Here is a 14,512-nt window from a genome sequence, read left to right on the forward strand (position 1 = left end):
AACTCAACATACATACATACATACATACATACATACCCTCACTCACCCTCAACCACTCACCCTCAACCCCTCACCCTCACTCACCCTCAACACCTCACCCTCACTCACCCGCACTCACCCTCACCCTCACTCACCCTCACTCACCCTCACTCACCCTCACCCTCACTCACCCTCACTCATCCTCACTCACCCTCACCCACCCTCAACCCCTCACCCTCACTCACCCTCACCCACCCTCAACCCCTCACCCTAACTCACCTTCACTCACCCTCAACCCCTCACCCTCAACCCCTCACCCTCAACCCCTCACCCTCACTCACCCTCAACCCCTCACCCTCACCCACACTCACCCCCACTCACCCTCACACTCACCCACCCTCACCCTCACTCACCCTCACCCTCACTCACCCTCACTCACCCTCAACCCCTCACCCTCACCCACCCTCAACCCCTCACCCTCACTCACCCTCAACCCCTCACTCACCCTCACTCTCAACACCTCGGCCTCACCCTCACTCACCCTCAACCACTCACCCTCAACCCCTCACCCTCACTCACCCTCACCCGCACTCACCCTCAACCACTCACCCTCACTCACCCTCACTCACCCTCACCCACCCTCAACCCCTCACCCTCACTCACCCACCCTCAACCCCTCACCCTCACTCACCCTCAACCCCTCACTCACCCTCAACCCCTCACCCTCACCCACACTCACCCCCACTCACCCACCCTCACCCTCACTCACTCACCCTCACTCACCCTCACCCTCACTCACCCTCAACCCCTCACCTCACCCTCAACCCCTCACCCACCCTCAACCCCTCACCCTCACTCACCCTCAACCCCTCACCCTCACTCACCCTCAACCCCTCACCCTCAACCCCTCACTCACCCTCACTCACCTTCACCACCTCACCCTCACTCACCCTCAACCCCTCACCCTCACTCACCCTCAACCTCATGCTAAAGATTTACAAAAAAACCCATAAACAATTCTAAAAGCACTAACTCTAATGCTGCGAGACCTATTGCATTTCTAATGCTTGTTTCATTTGTATCTCTTCCCTGTGTGACTTTACAACTTTATTTGCAATTTTTTCCCTGTTTGTATCTTTTATGTAACTCATGTACTCCTAAATCCTTATGTATCGCAACTGGTTCGTTTGTAAAGCGCTCTGACACCTTCGGGTAATGTTCGCGCTGTAGAAATTCGCATTAAATAAATAAATAAATCAATAAAAAACGAGGCAGAAAAAGAAGGCGAGACTGCGGCTCCCTGCTAACAGAGAGAGGATTCCAAGACGTGCCATTTGCCAGAATGGTGATGTTAGCTGTGAAGTTTTGGTATAAAATATTTTGGGACTGAGTGAGGTTAAGGAAAGGGGGGTAGAACTACGCTCTGGAGTTCTAACCATTTGCGCGCAAAAAGACGGAACACTGGCAATGGGCAATAAAATATAAGGCTCGAGCCCGACAGGAGCAGAAAAGGGTATTCCGCCATGCGAAAAGGGCACTGTTGAACTGAGCGCCGATATGCCAGAAAACAAGCTGCGGTCGGACACCGGAGTTGGGAGGCTGCGGGAGAGTCCACTGAGGGGAGGGGAGGAGAGGAGGAGTGCGCCGGGGATGCGGAGGGAGTGCACTGCGCTGTAGGGCGGTGCTCGGTGTTGTGTAGCAGAGCGGACTGGGGGTGGAGGGGTGGTGTTCAGGGTCGTTAGCAGGCCGCACTGGGGCCTGGGGGCGGTGCCAGCAGACCCAGTGGCCGGGGTCCTCTTCGAATGAGATAGGGAGTAGTGGCCGTCAGGCGCGGCTGAAGGAGGCCGTTCGCCGCCGCTCTGACAGTGCAGCTGCCTGGCAGGGAGGGGGCACGCGGAGAGCAGCGCATGCACGCGAGGCGCTCCGGCGGGGGGAGCGGTCCGGGAGCCGAGGAGACTCCGCCCATCCCCAGGAGGGGCAAGGCGGCCGCCTGGTTCCTAGGCTTACTTTGCACAGGGCGTCTAGCGGCCGGCGCTGGAGCTGGCCTCACGTCGCAGCGCTTCACCCCACCTGCTCCCAGTCACGCGGACTCCGGCGCCTCTTGCTTCTTCACACAGACACCGCTGCCCTGCCCCACAGAGGGACCGCCTCGGACCTCCAGGACCCTGGGAGTGCAGTCCAGCTCTCCACAGAATGTGCCGCCGCCGCCCGGGCACTGGAAGCCCTCGGACTCCTGCGAGCATGAATCCTGGCTGGTCTGCCCCACAGTGCAGCAAGCACTGACCCTCTCCTCCCTATGGTGTGCCCTGAAACCACTCCATGCATATCGCTGTGAACACACTGGCACTGCCCCCCAAGCAGTGCTGACGAATGGGCACCGGCAGTAGGATTTGGGGTTACTCTGAGCCAGCAGGGTGGCTGCTGGTAAAGGTAAAACACGGATTGCTCCTGACTACTTGCAAGTTGAGCCCAAGCCCCCTGTGGCAACGGCTGTGGAGAAAATGCGGGCATTTACATTACACCAAATAAACAACAGACAGTGCAGATGAAGATAGCCCCCAAACCTGCCTTTGCATAGCCGGAGCCTGCCCCCAGTTTGCTCTCCTCCACCTGCTCAAGGTATTACCCTCCCACTCCACCGCTATTGGACTTCTGCCCTGTTTGGATTCTTTCTGGTTTATCCCTTTTCCAGGTTGCCCAGGCCCATCTCTGCCTAGGACTGTGGCGCTGTGTGATGGGAGTGGCATAGTAAGTATCTTGAAGCCCTTGCCTGGCATTCGCATTGGCAGGTGCTGCACTGCCAGGGGCTGAGTTTGGCCGCGGTACCAACCAGGAAGTAATTCGAGATTATTCACATTGGGACGGAATGGAACCAAAACAAACGCAAACGAAGAGGGGATCTAAGAGAATGTCTTGGACTGAGGTCTGCTGTGGAGCAGCGGGGGTGCTGGACCACCTCTGCTTGAGCCTCTTCCTTCTACTCGTCTTAGCTGGAACAAGCAAAGCAGCTCTAGATGATGAACTCCAAGCAGAGGTACGGTAGCCTGCAGGCGGCTGATGCGCGCAGTGTTTGTAAACCATGGTGTAGGAGAGGCCGAAGAGAGTCACGGTCAAAAAGTCTTTCTTATTCTCCAGGGAGTCATTGTAATTCATGTTCCACTGTATCATGCCTTCCAGGTCTGTAGCCATTGGGGGTGGGGGCATTTGAGTGCTCGGACAGCCCATATTTATCTTTGCTCCCCCCCCCCCCATGACCGAGGCAGCTGGCACAATATTTAAAGATGCACGATTTCAGAAGGTGATTGAGCAATAAAAATGCTTTTAGTTTTTGATCATATCCTGTTAGGTTTGCTGCTTGTTCCAAGACCTATTAAATGTCAGGCTATGCCTTCTGACAAATTGCGTGGAGATGTTGACTTTTTTTTTTCTGTGACTGCAAAGTGAAAGGATTTTTTTAAAGTGAGCTATGTGACCATCTCACTGGGGTACAGACTGGGGCACTGGAATTATGCGACGAGGGGGGGGGGCTATATTTTGCGGTAATATTGACTGAGTTATGTGGCAAGTGAAACCAAATTATGCAGCTTAATGTGGCGCATTGTGTGATATCACTTAATTATTTTATAATTTCCCACGCCACGGCACAGGTTTCACTTCATTAGTACCAGTTCCACATCCAAATACAGCTATAAATAACTGAAAGGTGACCAGTCAGAATGAGGTTGAGAGCACACTGCCTCACATCCAAGCACTCAATTTTCACTCATGCATCATGGTAAATGCAGTACATGATAACACTTACTTAAATAGTATTCTTTAATTTTTCACCCATGTTATAAGTAGGCTGGGTCTCACGGGTGCTGGGCACTTGCAGTTTTTTAAAGGGGGCTCAAAACGGGTCTCTTTCGGGCTCTGTTTTGTGCCCTAACACAGGCAGTCCATCTTTTCCAGACTGCAGTGACAACAGGCACATCGATGTGCGAGTACTCACACCGCTCACTTCTCACTAGTGGAGAAGTTACGGCATGACATCATGCCAAGTGAGCGTTGTAGGTGAAGGGAAGTCCTTTAAAGAGAGTCATTTTCTCTCTGGATTTCCCTTCTCTTTTTGAAACTCAGGAGCAGCAACATTGTCGTGGTGTCACCAGGGCAAGTGGAAGCTTTTTCAATATTATATACAAGCCATAGTTGCTGTTATTTATCTTATGCAACTAACAACCATTGACAAGCCAATAGTCCTGACTTGTTGTAGGTATGATGTTACTTGTATCAATTATCTGGATGCAATGACAGACACAGCAAAATAGAAGTCAGGCGGCGCACTATGCTAAGCACAGATTTCTCGCTTACGTGTTTTAAGCCACGCCCTTAATTACATTGGCCACGCCCCTTTGAGAGACCCCAAGTTTTTTTCATCCCACTTAAAACCCTGGCGAGCCTGTGCTGTGTAATTCTAGATATGCGTTTCTGGAATAATTCCTTCATTAGTAGAGAGCAACAAGTTATTTTGGGGGTGCTGGAAATTCTGCCCAAAGTCTTTTCAGGTCTCGTACCACTCATCAACACAAGCTTGTCAGCTCAGTCAGTAGCTCAAGGGAGCCTTTTCACACAGTAGGGTGGGAGCAAACTGCCTCATGTCCCAGCGTTTTTATTAACATTTGAGCTGGAAACAAAATTTGTTTTTTGTTAAAATCTGTAGATTATGCAGCAAATTATGTGGGAAACGCGTCAAACGCGTAATTATGCGTTAAACGCTGCAGCTGCAAAATCACATAATTCCCGTTGCCTTGCGAACAGCGAGTGCGAAAAAGAAATACAGTAGGATGACAGTTTGTTTCTAATTCCCCCAAAAAATGAATACCTGTCAATGAACTGTACAAATATTTCAACATATACCAGCAGTTATGAAACACAAATCATATTTTGTTTAATAATTCTGAAGTCTTATGGGGAAAAAAGATTATAATAAGATCAAACAAATCTTGGTGATTAACAAATGTTAAATATTGTGTTGCACGTTTGTATAGCACTTATTACCCTTATGTTTGGCACAGAAGCACTTACCTACATGGGCAGCAAGCTATGCAATATAGGGTGGTGTGTGGTTGGAAGGGTGTTGTCTTTCATTTGTGAGCCTATGTGGGAAATGTTTCCATGTCGTGCGTGATGATCACCCATGTATGGTTATTGTGTTACAAGATGCATCACATAGCAGTGTGGTGGATAATGAGCTGTGGGAGACACAGATGCGCAGCTTATGGTTTTTCAGTGCGCCAGCAGCTTTGACCAGGTGTACTGGTGCCCTACATGGTGTTTCTTATGATATAGTTTGCTTCGCTGGTTACTGCACTGAGTTGTCCATTCCAGAAAGTTTGGGTACAGGTCTGGGGCTGAGGTGGCGTTGTTGGAGGAGGAGAAAAGTGGAGAGATCTGCTGGGATGTGCATTGTTACTATCTTCTCATATCTGAAAGGCATTGTGAGATGTGAAGTATTGGCCATAGTGTATAGATATTTGGGACCTGCAATCATGGACTAAATTAAAGTCCTCTGATTGACCAACAGTGTAGACCGCGCTCTTCAGTTATTCCATGTCTGTTCATTTGGTGATGGCTGGGTGATTCTGTACTGGTGATGGACAACCCTCATAGCATATATGTCTTATGTGAATGTAAGAGGTGTAAGTTACAGTTGGCTGCTGATAGCTGAGTGTCATGGAATAGTATGGGCCAGAAATGTTATGCATGTACTTACATAATTACATAATACCCCAACAAAGCATAGGTCAGCCTGATTTAACTTACCAGTTTATCGAAAGTAGTTTATTGATTGGGTTATTTTCAATCTGTGGATTGTAAGCTAAAGACTGAGCTTGAGGGTGCAACAGTCTTTTAAGGTTCTGTTGCCAGGATGGGTGGTGCTTTAGCTGTCACGGAAATAGCCATTTTTAGGTTGAGCATTTGAGACCTCTTGTATATTCTTTAGTATATACTTATATGTGTATGTACATTGTGGGCTCTGGAGATCAGCCCTAGGACTTGTCTGCTTCCGCATAGGGACATTTTTTTTCTGTTCAACTGCCTCTGTTTAACTGTCTTGATGGAAAACGACCAGTGGAGATCGGTAAAACACCAGAATTGCTTTCTGCTGAGGGACTTTCTTTTTTTCTTTTTCTGGCTGCTGCCTCTATTTAACTTTTTTGATAGAAAACGACCAGCAGAGGTCAGTAAAATACCAGAATCCCCATAGCATTCTCTAGATTCCAGTCCATAGAAATTGTCTTCCACAGGCACCCGTAGACAATAATATTTTTTTTAAATCTTGTATTTTCAGTGTTATGACCACCGAAGGCCCTGATTTTATATTGAAAACAGAGCTTTAGACTATACCATTTACAGCTGAAAGGCAATATTTCTCTCCATGTGTTCCCATGCCTAGTGTATCTCGCAGTTTGGTGCTTACTTTCCCTCCATGGTACAGAACATTAGATGTTTCAGCACCCAGGCTAATGTGCTGCATAGCTAAATGCATATAAGGTCCCCAAGGCAAGTCTGATTGCATTGCAAAGGCTTGTTTCAGGTGTGTTTTGAAGTTTACATGCTCCTGGATGCATCAAATGCTGGCTGATAGGGAGTTGCAGAGCTTGGTGGCTTGTACTGAGAAAGCAGTGGCTCTTACGGATTTCTTATGGTAAGGTGGTTTGATAATAAATGGTGCAAACCTGGAGCGCAGTGTCCTGATTTGTTTGTATTGCTTGAATTTAGCTTGTAAGTATAGTGGTCCTTCTCCTTGGAGGTTCTGTGAACAATGGAAAGCGCCTTTAAAATTGCTCTTCTGTCTATAGGTAGCCTGTAGAGTGATTGCAAGACTGAAGTTATGTGTTCTTTTGGATGAAAGCAAAGAAGGAGTCTTGTAGCAGCATTTTGGATGAGTTGTAATTTGCGTATGATGAAAGTGGGTGCGCCAAAGTATAGGCTGTTGGCCTAGTCAAGCTTGGAGATTATTCAAGGTATGGGAGATTGCAACATAGTGTTTCTATTTTGTAGATGTGATAAAACAACAAGAGTAAAACCCATAAACCACGTCGGGATGGGTGTAGAATGTGTATAAGAAACAATTCCCAACATGTATCAATTTAAGGCAGTTCAATGATGTATACAGTCAACATTACATAAGAAAGAAACAAGGAGACTCATGCAGTTTAAGAGCTTGTAATTCACCAATTCAAAAAGGGCGTTCCACGTGGAAATACAGTTAGGCAGCACTGTACAGAGGAAATCATGTGACAACCCGAAGGCACTTGGTGAATAGTGATATATACGATTGGTGAAAGGTGATGATGCAAGTGCGGAACGTGAACAGTGTGAACGGCGCAAGGTGACAAAGAAATATACAGTGTCGGCTCAGCAAGACTTAGTTTTAGTCACTTAAGTCATAATTTCAACATTATTCAGGAGCCAAAAACGGTAGATGCGCCATAGAGTTGCGCTGTGATGTCGACGGCGTTTCGATCCCCGTGAGTCGGGATCATCTTCAGGACAGGGTTGTTGGGTTCAGGAATTGTTATGAGCAGGCCGGTGGCCGCGATGTTCCTGGGTCCAGGGGCGAGGGCAGTTCATGAGTAATCTGGAAAGAGGATTGCGACGGCGGGGGCGGGTTGGGAAGGAGCTGCTCCCATTCACTGCGAGCCGTCAGACCACATCGAGCCTTCGTTGCACTCAGCCGCTCAGATTTACAGATATACACCAATTGTATATATCACTATTCACCAAGTGCCTTCGGGTTGTCACATGATTCCCTCTGTACAGTGCTGCCTAACTGTATTTCCATGTGGAACACCCTTTTTGAATTAGTGAATTGCAAGCTCTTAAACCGCATGAGTCTCCTTGTTTCTTTCTTATGTAATGCTGACTGCATACATCATTGAACTGCCTTAAATTGATACCTGTTGGGAATTGTTTCTATTTTGTACATGGCACTGTTTTACTTTAACATCTGATATCACATTTATGTCTGAATCCATGGTTACCCCCTAGGTTTCTGACTTCCCCTGATATTGTTGGAGGGGCTTCATGTTGGCGGTAGACTGGTATTTTTGTGATTTGCCACAGGTCATATGCGCTGTCTTTGGGATATTTAGCTTTAGATGGTTATTCATAATCCATGTGCTTATGGCAGGTAGGCAGTCAAGTTTTAAATTGTAGAGGTCTACCAGACCATCTATTTTTTAAAATGATTTGGGTGTCATCTGTATAGTTGTGACAGGTTGAGTTGAATGATGTAATCAGGTTTGGTAAGGGAGCCTAGGTAGATGTTAAATAATAGAGGGGAGCTGATGGACCCCTGTGGGATGCCACAGTGTTGTGTGTGAGAAGCTGATATGAAAGGTGGTACCAACACTAATTTACTCCCACAGCTGAAACGCCAACAATTCAGTAGGCATTAGCTGAACTCCCTTCACGCCATTTGTTGGAAATTGGGTTGCTGGTTGAGGGGGGTGAGATCCTACTCTAGCAGTAAACCCCAAATTAACCTGGGCTTAACCCTCTGGTACCTTGGCACAAAGCAATCTGGCTTAAAGGCAATGTGTAAAGTCTGTATTCAGTTCTTCAAACAGCAATAAAGTGAAAACACAACACACAGAAAGTCCCACACCAATTTAGAAAAATTCAGTACAATTTAATAAATTATTTGACCCTAAAACAACATAAATCCAATAAGTAGAACCGGAGATATCCAAGTATAAACATTTAGGTAAAAATAGTGCCTAAAAGCACAAAGCGCAACTATGGTTATCAGGTCGCGTTGGACCTGTACAAAGTCACAAGTTCAGGCCAACCACGATGGAGCACGGGTGAGATATAGGTGAACCCAATTAGGGATGCTGAACAAACTGCCTTCAATCCTGGTTTGTGGAGTATTGCGAGATCCTGTATCGAGGATGTGTTGTCCAGCAACGGTTCTGGGGGAGCTGCTGAGATGCAATCCAGAGACTTGCATCGTTGTTGAGGTCGACGAGGTGCTTGCAATTCGACGGCTTGCTTTGAGGGTGCTATGTGCAGCCACGGTTCTGAGGAGACTGCAGGCAGCGATGCGAAGTAAGGTGTCGGGGATGCTCTGTGCTGCGGGGATGCCAATGCAGCTGCAGCGAGATCCATCTCGCTGTGTCCGTTCTGCTTACAGGACCACAGCTGGGCTGGCAGGGCACCTCAGGCCAATTTTTAATGTCCAGGACTTGGGTGGCACCTCTTGGGGTGCAAGACTCACAACAAGTAGAGTCTTGGTGCTGGGCTCAAGATAGTTGGAGCCTTTTCAGTCCCTGTGTCTCTGTTCAGGAGGCCAGGCAACAATCCCTTGGAGTCAGTCCAGTGCTCCAGGGATCAGGATGCATGTCTAGTCCTTTATCTCAGGCAGCAAGGCAGCAGAGTGGCAGCCCTTCTTGCAGAGCAGCAAATAAGTCCTTCTGAGTCTTCCACAGGTCCAGAAGTCTACTCGAGCGATGGGTCTGAGAGGCAATTATTTATACCTGAGGCCAGTTTTGAAGTAGGGGAAGGTTCTGGAGGTTTCCACTCACAGAGTTGTTTGGAATTTTCTGTCTTCCTTTCCTGGTCAGTCTTATCTGTGGTAAAAAAACAGAATAATCTCACGCCCTTTGTGAGTGTGCCCAGGCAGAGCTTTAATGATGTGCAAGTGTGGTAGATGACCGCTCCTCTTCCCTCATCAGATGCTTGCACCTCTTGCTGTTACTCTGCCACAATGTAACATTATTATAATAGGATTCACTGTGCAATATTGTAACTGATACATTTACTCATGTCATGAGGTGCCGTGCCCAATGGCTACTACTGAGACCGTGTCAGCCAGGTGAGGTCAGGACATGAGTTTGTCAGACACACAATAATAGAGTGGTCCTGCCACCCATGGGCAGTTCATGATTAAGAAAAATGTTTTACCCGAGTGCTGACAGCAATGGCAGCACAGCTCGCACTGAGGTAATGAATCCGGCGACTGGACCTGACCCCACAAGCGACTGACTAAACCACGGACCTTGGCAGCCACAAGAGTGGTTCGGCAACCCAGAGTACACAACAGTACATCATGCCTGGCGTTGTCGCTGGCCGGGAAACCAAGTCCGATTCATTTCGGCTGCCAGCCACCATAGGCCCTTACCGAATTGCCACTTTTTCATCCTCAAAGAAGTAAGTGCCTAGCCAGAAGTGAGGTATCCACTTTGCTAATAATGCCAATAAACGGTTTCTTTCTTTAAAGAGTTAGCGCGACGCCCAGTCATGTCCATGATTTTGGTCAGATTAATCTTCTGAGCTTCCACACTCACTGCAGTCACTTTCTGTCTGCTCAATGTACTAGTTTTCAGCATTACTAGTCAGTTTGAGTCGCACTAACTCGTTTTGGGTCAAGGTGTAAGCCAAGGTCGTCAGTGCCGGTCTAACTACTTAATACTTTCAGCGTCGAGCCAGATCCTCAGTAAGTCAGAAGAGAGCCTGTTGTAGCTCTGTGACAGGCTGCGGCTGGTCAGTGTTATCTAAGTGCCCTTCCATTCTGGTGCTTTGCAGCAGTTTTAAGATCTTCTTAGAGTTTCTCATTGCTCAAATTATATTTGTTTTCCTCATCTTTATTGTTTGATTTTGCTTGTGAGAAATTGTCACTCATAGTCATTGAATGTCACTCATACCTACAATAAAATTATGAAAATATTATACCTAAGCAATCTGAAACGTTGGCAGCTATAGACCCAGCCACGCCCGTCTCACAAAGACTGACAGGTAGTCTATTATTTTTGTCCTGACCACATTTTGTGAATGGTCAGATCCAAGCCCCATTGTATAGCATATAGGCAGATGGGACTCCTGGGTCATCAAGCTTATCATCACTACATCATGCATAATAGAAACATATAGGACTCCTGATCATCAAGCATATCCTAACTACATTATGTAGTTTTGTGACAGCCGTGACTCGTGACCCATCAATTCCATGCTGATTGCATTGTGCAGCATAGAGACAGAATGAACTCTTGGCCCATCAATCACACTGTGACCTCATTGCGTAGCATTGAGACAAAAGGGACTTATGATGATTGAGTAAATCCTGGCCACATTGCTTTCCTTAGAGGCAGAACAGGCGGGAAGGATACCCTGACCGCATTGTTTAGCTCAGAGGCAGGTGGGACTTATGGTCCATTAAGCATAGCTCGGCGCATTGTGCAGCTCAGACAGAAGGAACTTATTGTCTATCAATCTTCCCCTGAGCGCGCTGACTAGCATAGATGAAAGGGAATCATGGTCTACGGTCCTTTAATCATACGATGACCACATTGTGTAGTATAGGGACGGAAGGGAGTATGGTCAATCAAGCATACCCTGAATGCATTTTGCAGCATTGACAGAAGGAATTCATGGTCAATAAGGCATACCCTGAGTGCATTGAGTAGCATAGAGACTGAAGGAATATGGTCCATCAAGAATTCCCTGTGTGTTTTATATGGTAGAGGCAGAAGAGACTCATCAAGTATACCCTGAGTGCACTGAGTAGCAGAAGGGACTCGCGGTCCTTCGGGCATATCCTAAATGCATTTTGCAGCACTGAGCCAGAAGGTAGACATGGTCTATCTAGCATATGTCAACCATAGTGTGTATCACGGAGACAGAAAGGACTCCTAGTTCTAACATTGGTCATATGGTGTGACCTGTAGGTCTCAAGTTTAAGTCAATGCAGGCCACCTAAGCCTTTCATCCCTTCGAGGTAGATAAACCATAACATTTGACAAAAACAGCAACAGTTATTTACCGCTGTTAGAAAACGCAAAACTGTTCTGGTCAGTGTCATGTGCTATAAGTTCGGATTATTGTCCATTGACTCAGTCCATCACTCCATGGCATGGTCTAGAGACTGATAGACTCGAGGCCCCATGGTCTTTCCAACACTTCATGATATAGCATATAGACAGGAGGGCCTCAGTAGCCTGTCTTGTACAGCATGTTTTAGCGGAAATAAGGCACCCCCAGATCCATTAAATCTTCACTGACTGCATATTTGCCACAGACGGAAAGGACTCGCAGTTCGCCGTCTAATTTTGGTCTCTTTAGGTAATGTATAGATGGAATGATCTCCTACCCTTCGGATTCTGTACCCCAGTGTGTGGTGTAACCAGTGCTTAATTTGAGCTGGTGGGGCCCAGTAGCACTCCTTTTTGAGCACAGGCACTAAGTTCTCTTTTTTAGAAATTTCTCGGTAGCAAGATAGGGAAAAGAAACACAAAGCAGAAAGGAGGAAGAGCGGCACAAAATAAACTATCGCAAAGGAAGAAAGCAGGGGCTGACGGGCAAGAATGAGATAAACGAGCAGGGACTGTCTGGCAGTAGATTCAGTGCTAAGAAACTTTGGTATTCGATGCACTGGCCGCGGACTTCTGAGCAGAGCGTTTGGCATTTTACACCCAGTGGCTTAACAATTAAAGTATTGGGTGTAACTTGGATGGAAAGAATCGTGGCACTCAAGGCCACCTGTATTAAGCATTTTTGAGATAGGAAAAGGTGATTGGTCCGTTTACGACCTCAAAAATGCTTTTACATATGAATAAACACAAATTGCAATTCAGTAACATGTTACCGAATCGCAAATTGTGTTTGCGATTCGGTATTTGGAAGGGGCGTGTTTGGGGCGTCCCTTCCAAATACCGAAACTGAATGGGATGTATGAATGTTTTGCAACCAAATTACGGTTGCAAAACCTTAATATTTTTCCGACTCCTTGAAGGAGGTGGTAACCCCATTCGCAAATGGGAAAAAGTCCCCTGGGGTCCCCTTCATCTTAGAGAATGAAAACAAATATTTTAGGTCGAGCCTAGAGCCAACACCCATGCGCTGCTCTGCGAGGCATGCTGTATTGCAGTATGTCCTTGAAGCCCCACCCACTCTCTGCCCATATTTGTCGTTGACTTATGTCATGGTCCTTCGTAACTGCTGGCTTCTGATTGGTTAATGGGCATGTTAGTCCCTCCTTAGTGCCACCTTGTCTTCATTTGCAACCTCACATGAGGACTAGCCCTTTTACTTCAGTTGTTACATGTATGCTTTAATTAGAGCCTGGGAGCACTATTTTCTTAATTGCCTTTCTTCTTCCTGCCGTTGCCGGAAGGACACGCTCCCTCTCTCTCTTTCACAGTGCTTTTTTCAAATTTAAGCAGCACGGCCTCCTCAGATGGGATAATAGCAGACATGCTTTTATTTTACCTGAACATGGGCGCGCTTGTTTTGTTGTAGTGGATCGTCAGCTGTCCATTGGTATCACCACAGCCGTACTACTTTAAACATATATTTGCTTATATTTCAAGCAGCTGTGTACCATTTCGCTTAAGTAGTTTATGATGCTCATTAGGGACCTCTAGGAGCAGCTTGCGGTACTGCACCTAGTCATGCAGTGCTGGTGTCTTGCTCACTTGGGACCTCTAGGAGCAGCTTGCGGTACTGCACTGAGACATACAATGCTGGTTCCTGGCTCACTACGCAAGCATTTGCAATGCACTTGGTCTCGCATTACTGAATGTCTGAGCTCATTGGCGTTGCATTATTATTTGCAACGCCAATACCTCAAACTATCAGTAATTTAAGACCTATTGGATTGCAAATGCTTTTTTAAGAGCAGGCAGTAGTCCCACAGACAGACTGCATAGGCTTAAAAAAGTTAATTTTTTTCATTTTAAATGCTTCCCATTTTCCTTTAACCCCTTCGCTGCAGGGGTTATTCCCGCGCTGTGCGGGGGGGGAGGGGGGCGCGCACAGCGCCCGCATGCTCATGACGAGTTCAGGCACGGCGCTCCTGTGCTCATGACGAGCTGAGCTCGTCACAGGTGCATTGGCTCCCGTGGAACGTTCAGCACAGCAGGGAAATTCTCCCCGCACCTTAGCGTTCCACGGGCCATGACGAGCTGAGCTTGTCATGAGCACTGGAGCGCCGTGGCTCATGACGAGCTCAGAGCGCCGTGGCTCATGACGAGCTCAGATCGTCATGAGCATGGGAGGGGTTAATGAAAACAGGCTGCTTTATAAGCAAATGTCTGCTTTATGTATAAGCAGTCACAGACATGGTGGTCTTCTGACCTCAGCAGGCCACCATCCATGTGATGGCGTAGATTCCTTTTTAAAAAAAAAATATTTTATTTTTTCAACACTTTGCACATTGCACATTGTACCATTAAACATTTCATGTCAATCATATATAAATGAAAACAAAAATAAATCATTCTATTATATATATATACAGTACAGTTGATGGCGTAGATTCCTAATTGGTCGCAAATTGCGATCTACCTCATTAATATGCATGAGGTCGGCCTATTTGCGACCCATTGGGAATCCCTAATGAAACTCATTTGAGTTTCATACATTAGGAATAGCGATTACTTAATTAGGTAATCGCTACTTGGAAAAAAAGATACATGTGGCCCACATTAGTGTGTAAGAAAAACAGAAACCATTTGAGCCTATCCAATCACGTTGCTGCTGCGCCTGCTGC

At 46.9% G+C, this 14,512-nt stretch overlaps 1 protein-coding gene across 1 annotated transcript in view; it reads left to right on the forward strand.

Annotated features, from left to right (window-relative positions):
- Positions 1–1,612: 1,612 nt before the first annotated feature.
- Positions 1,613–14,512, forward strand: part of MMP15 (matrix metallopeptidase 15) — a 226,653-nt gene continuing 213,753 nt past the window's right edge. Inside the window, exon 1 of the mRNA XM_086947792.1 lies at positions 1,613–3,013. Coding sequence (XP_086803918.1) covers positions 2,846–3,013 — 168 coding nt within the window. The 5' untranslated portion in view covers positions 1,613–2,845. The remainder of the gene's footprint in view (positions 3,014–14,512) is intronic.

The sequence above is a fragment of the Lissotriton vulgaris genome, chromosome 12, assembly GCF_964263255.1.
Source record: "Lissotriton vulgaris chromosome 12, aLisVul1.2, whole genome shotgun sequence".
NCBI classification, from domain to species: Eukaryota; Metazoa; Chordata; class Amphibia; order Caudata; family Salamandridae; genus Lissotriton; species Lissotriton vulgaris.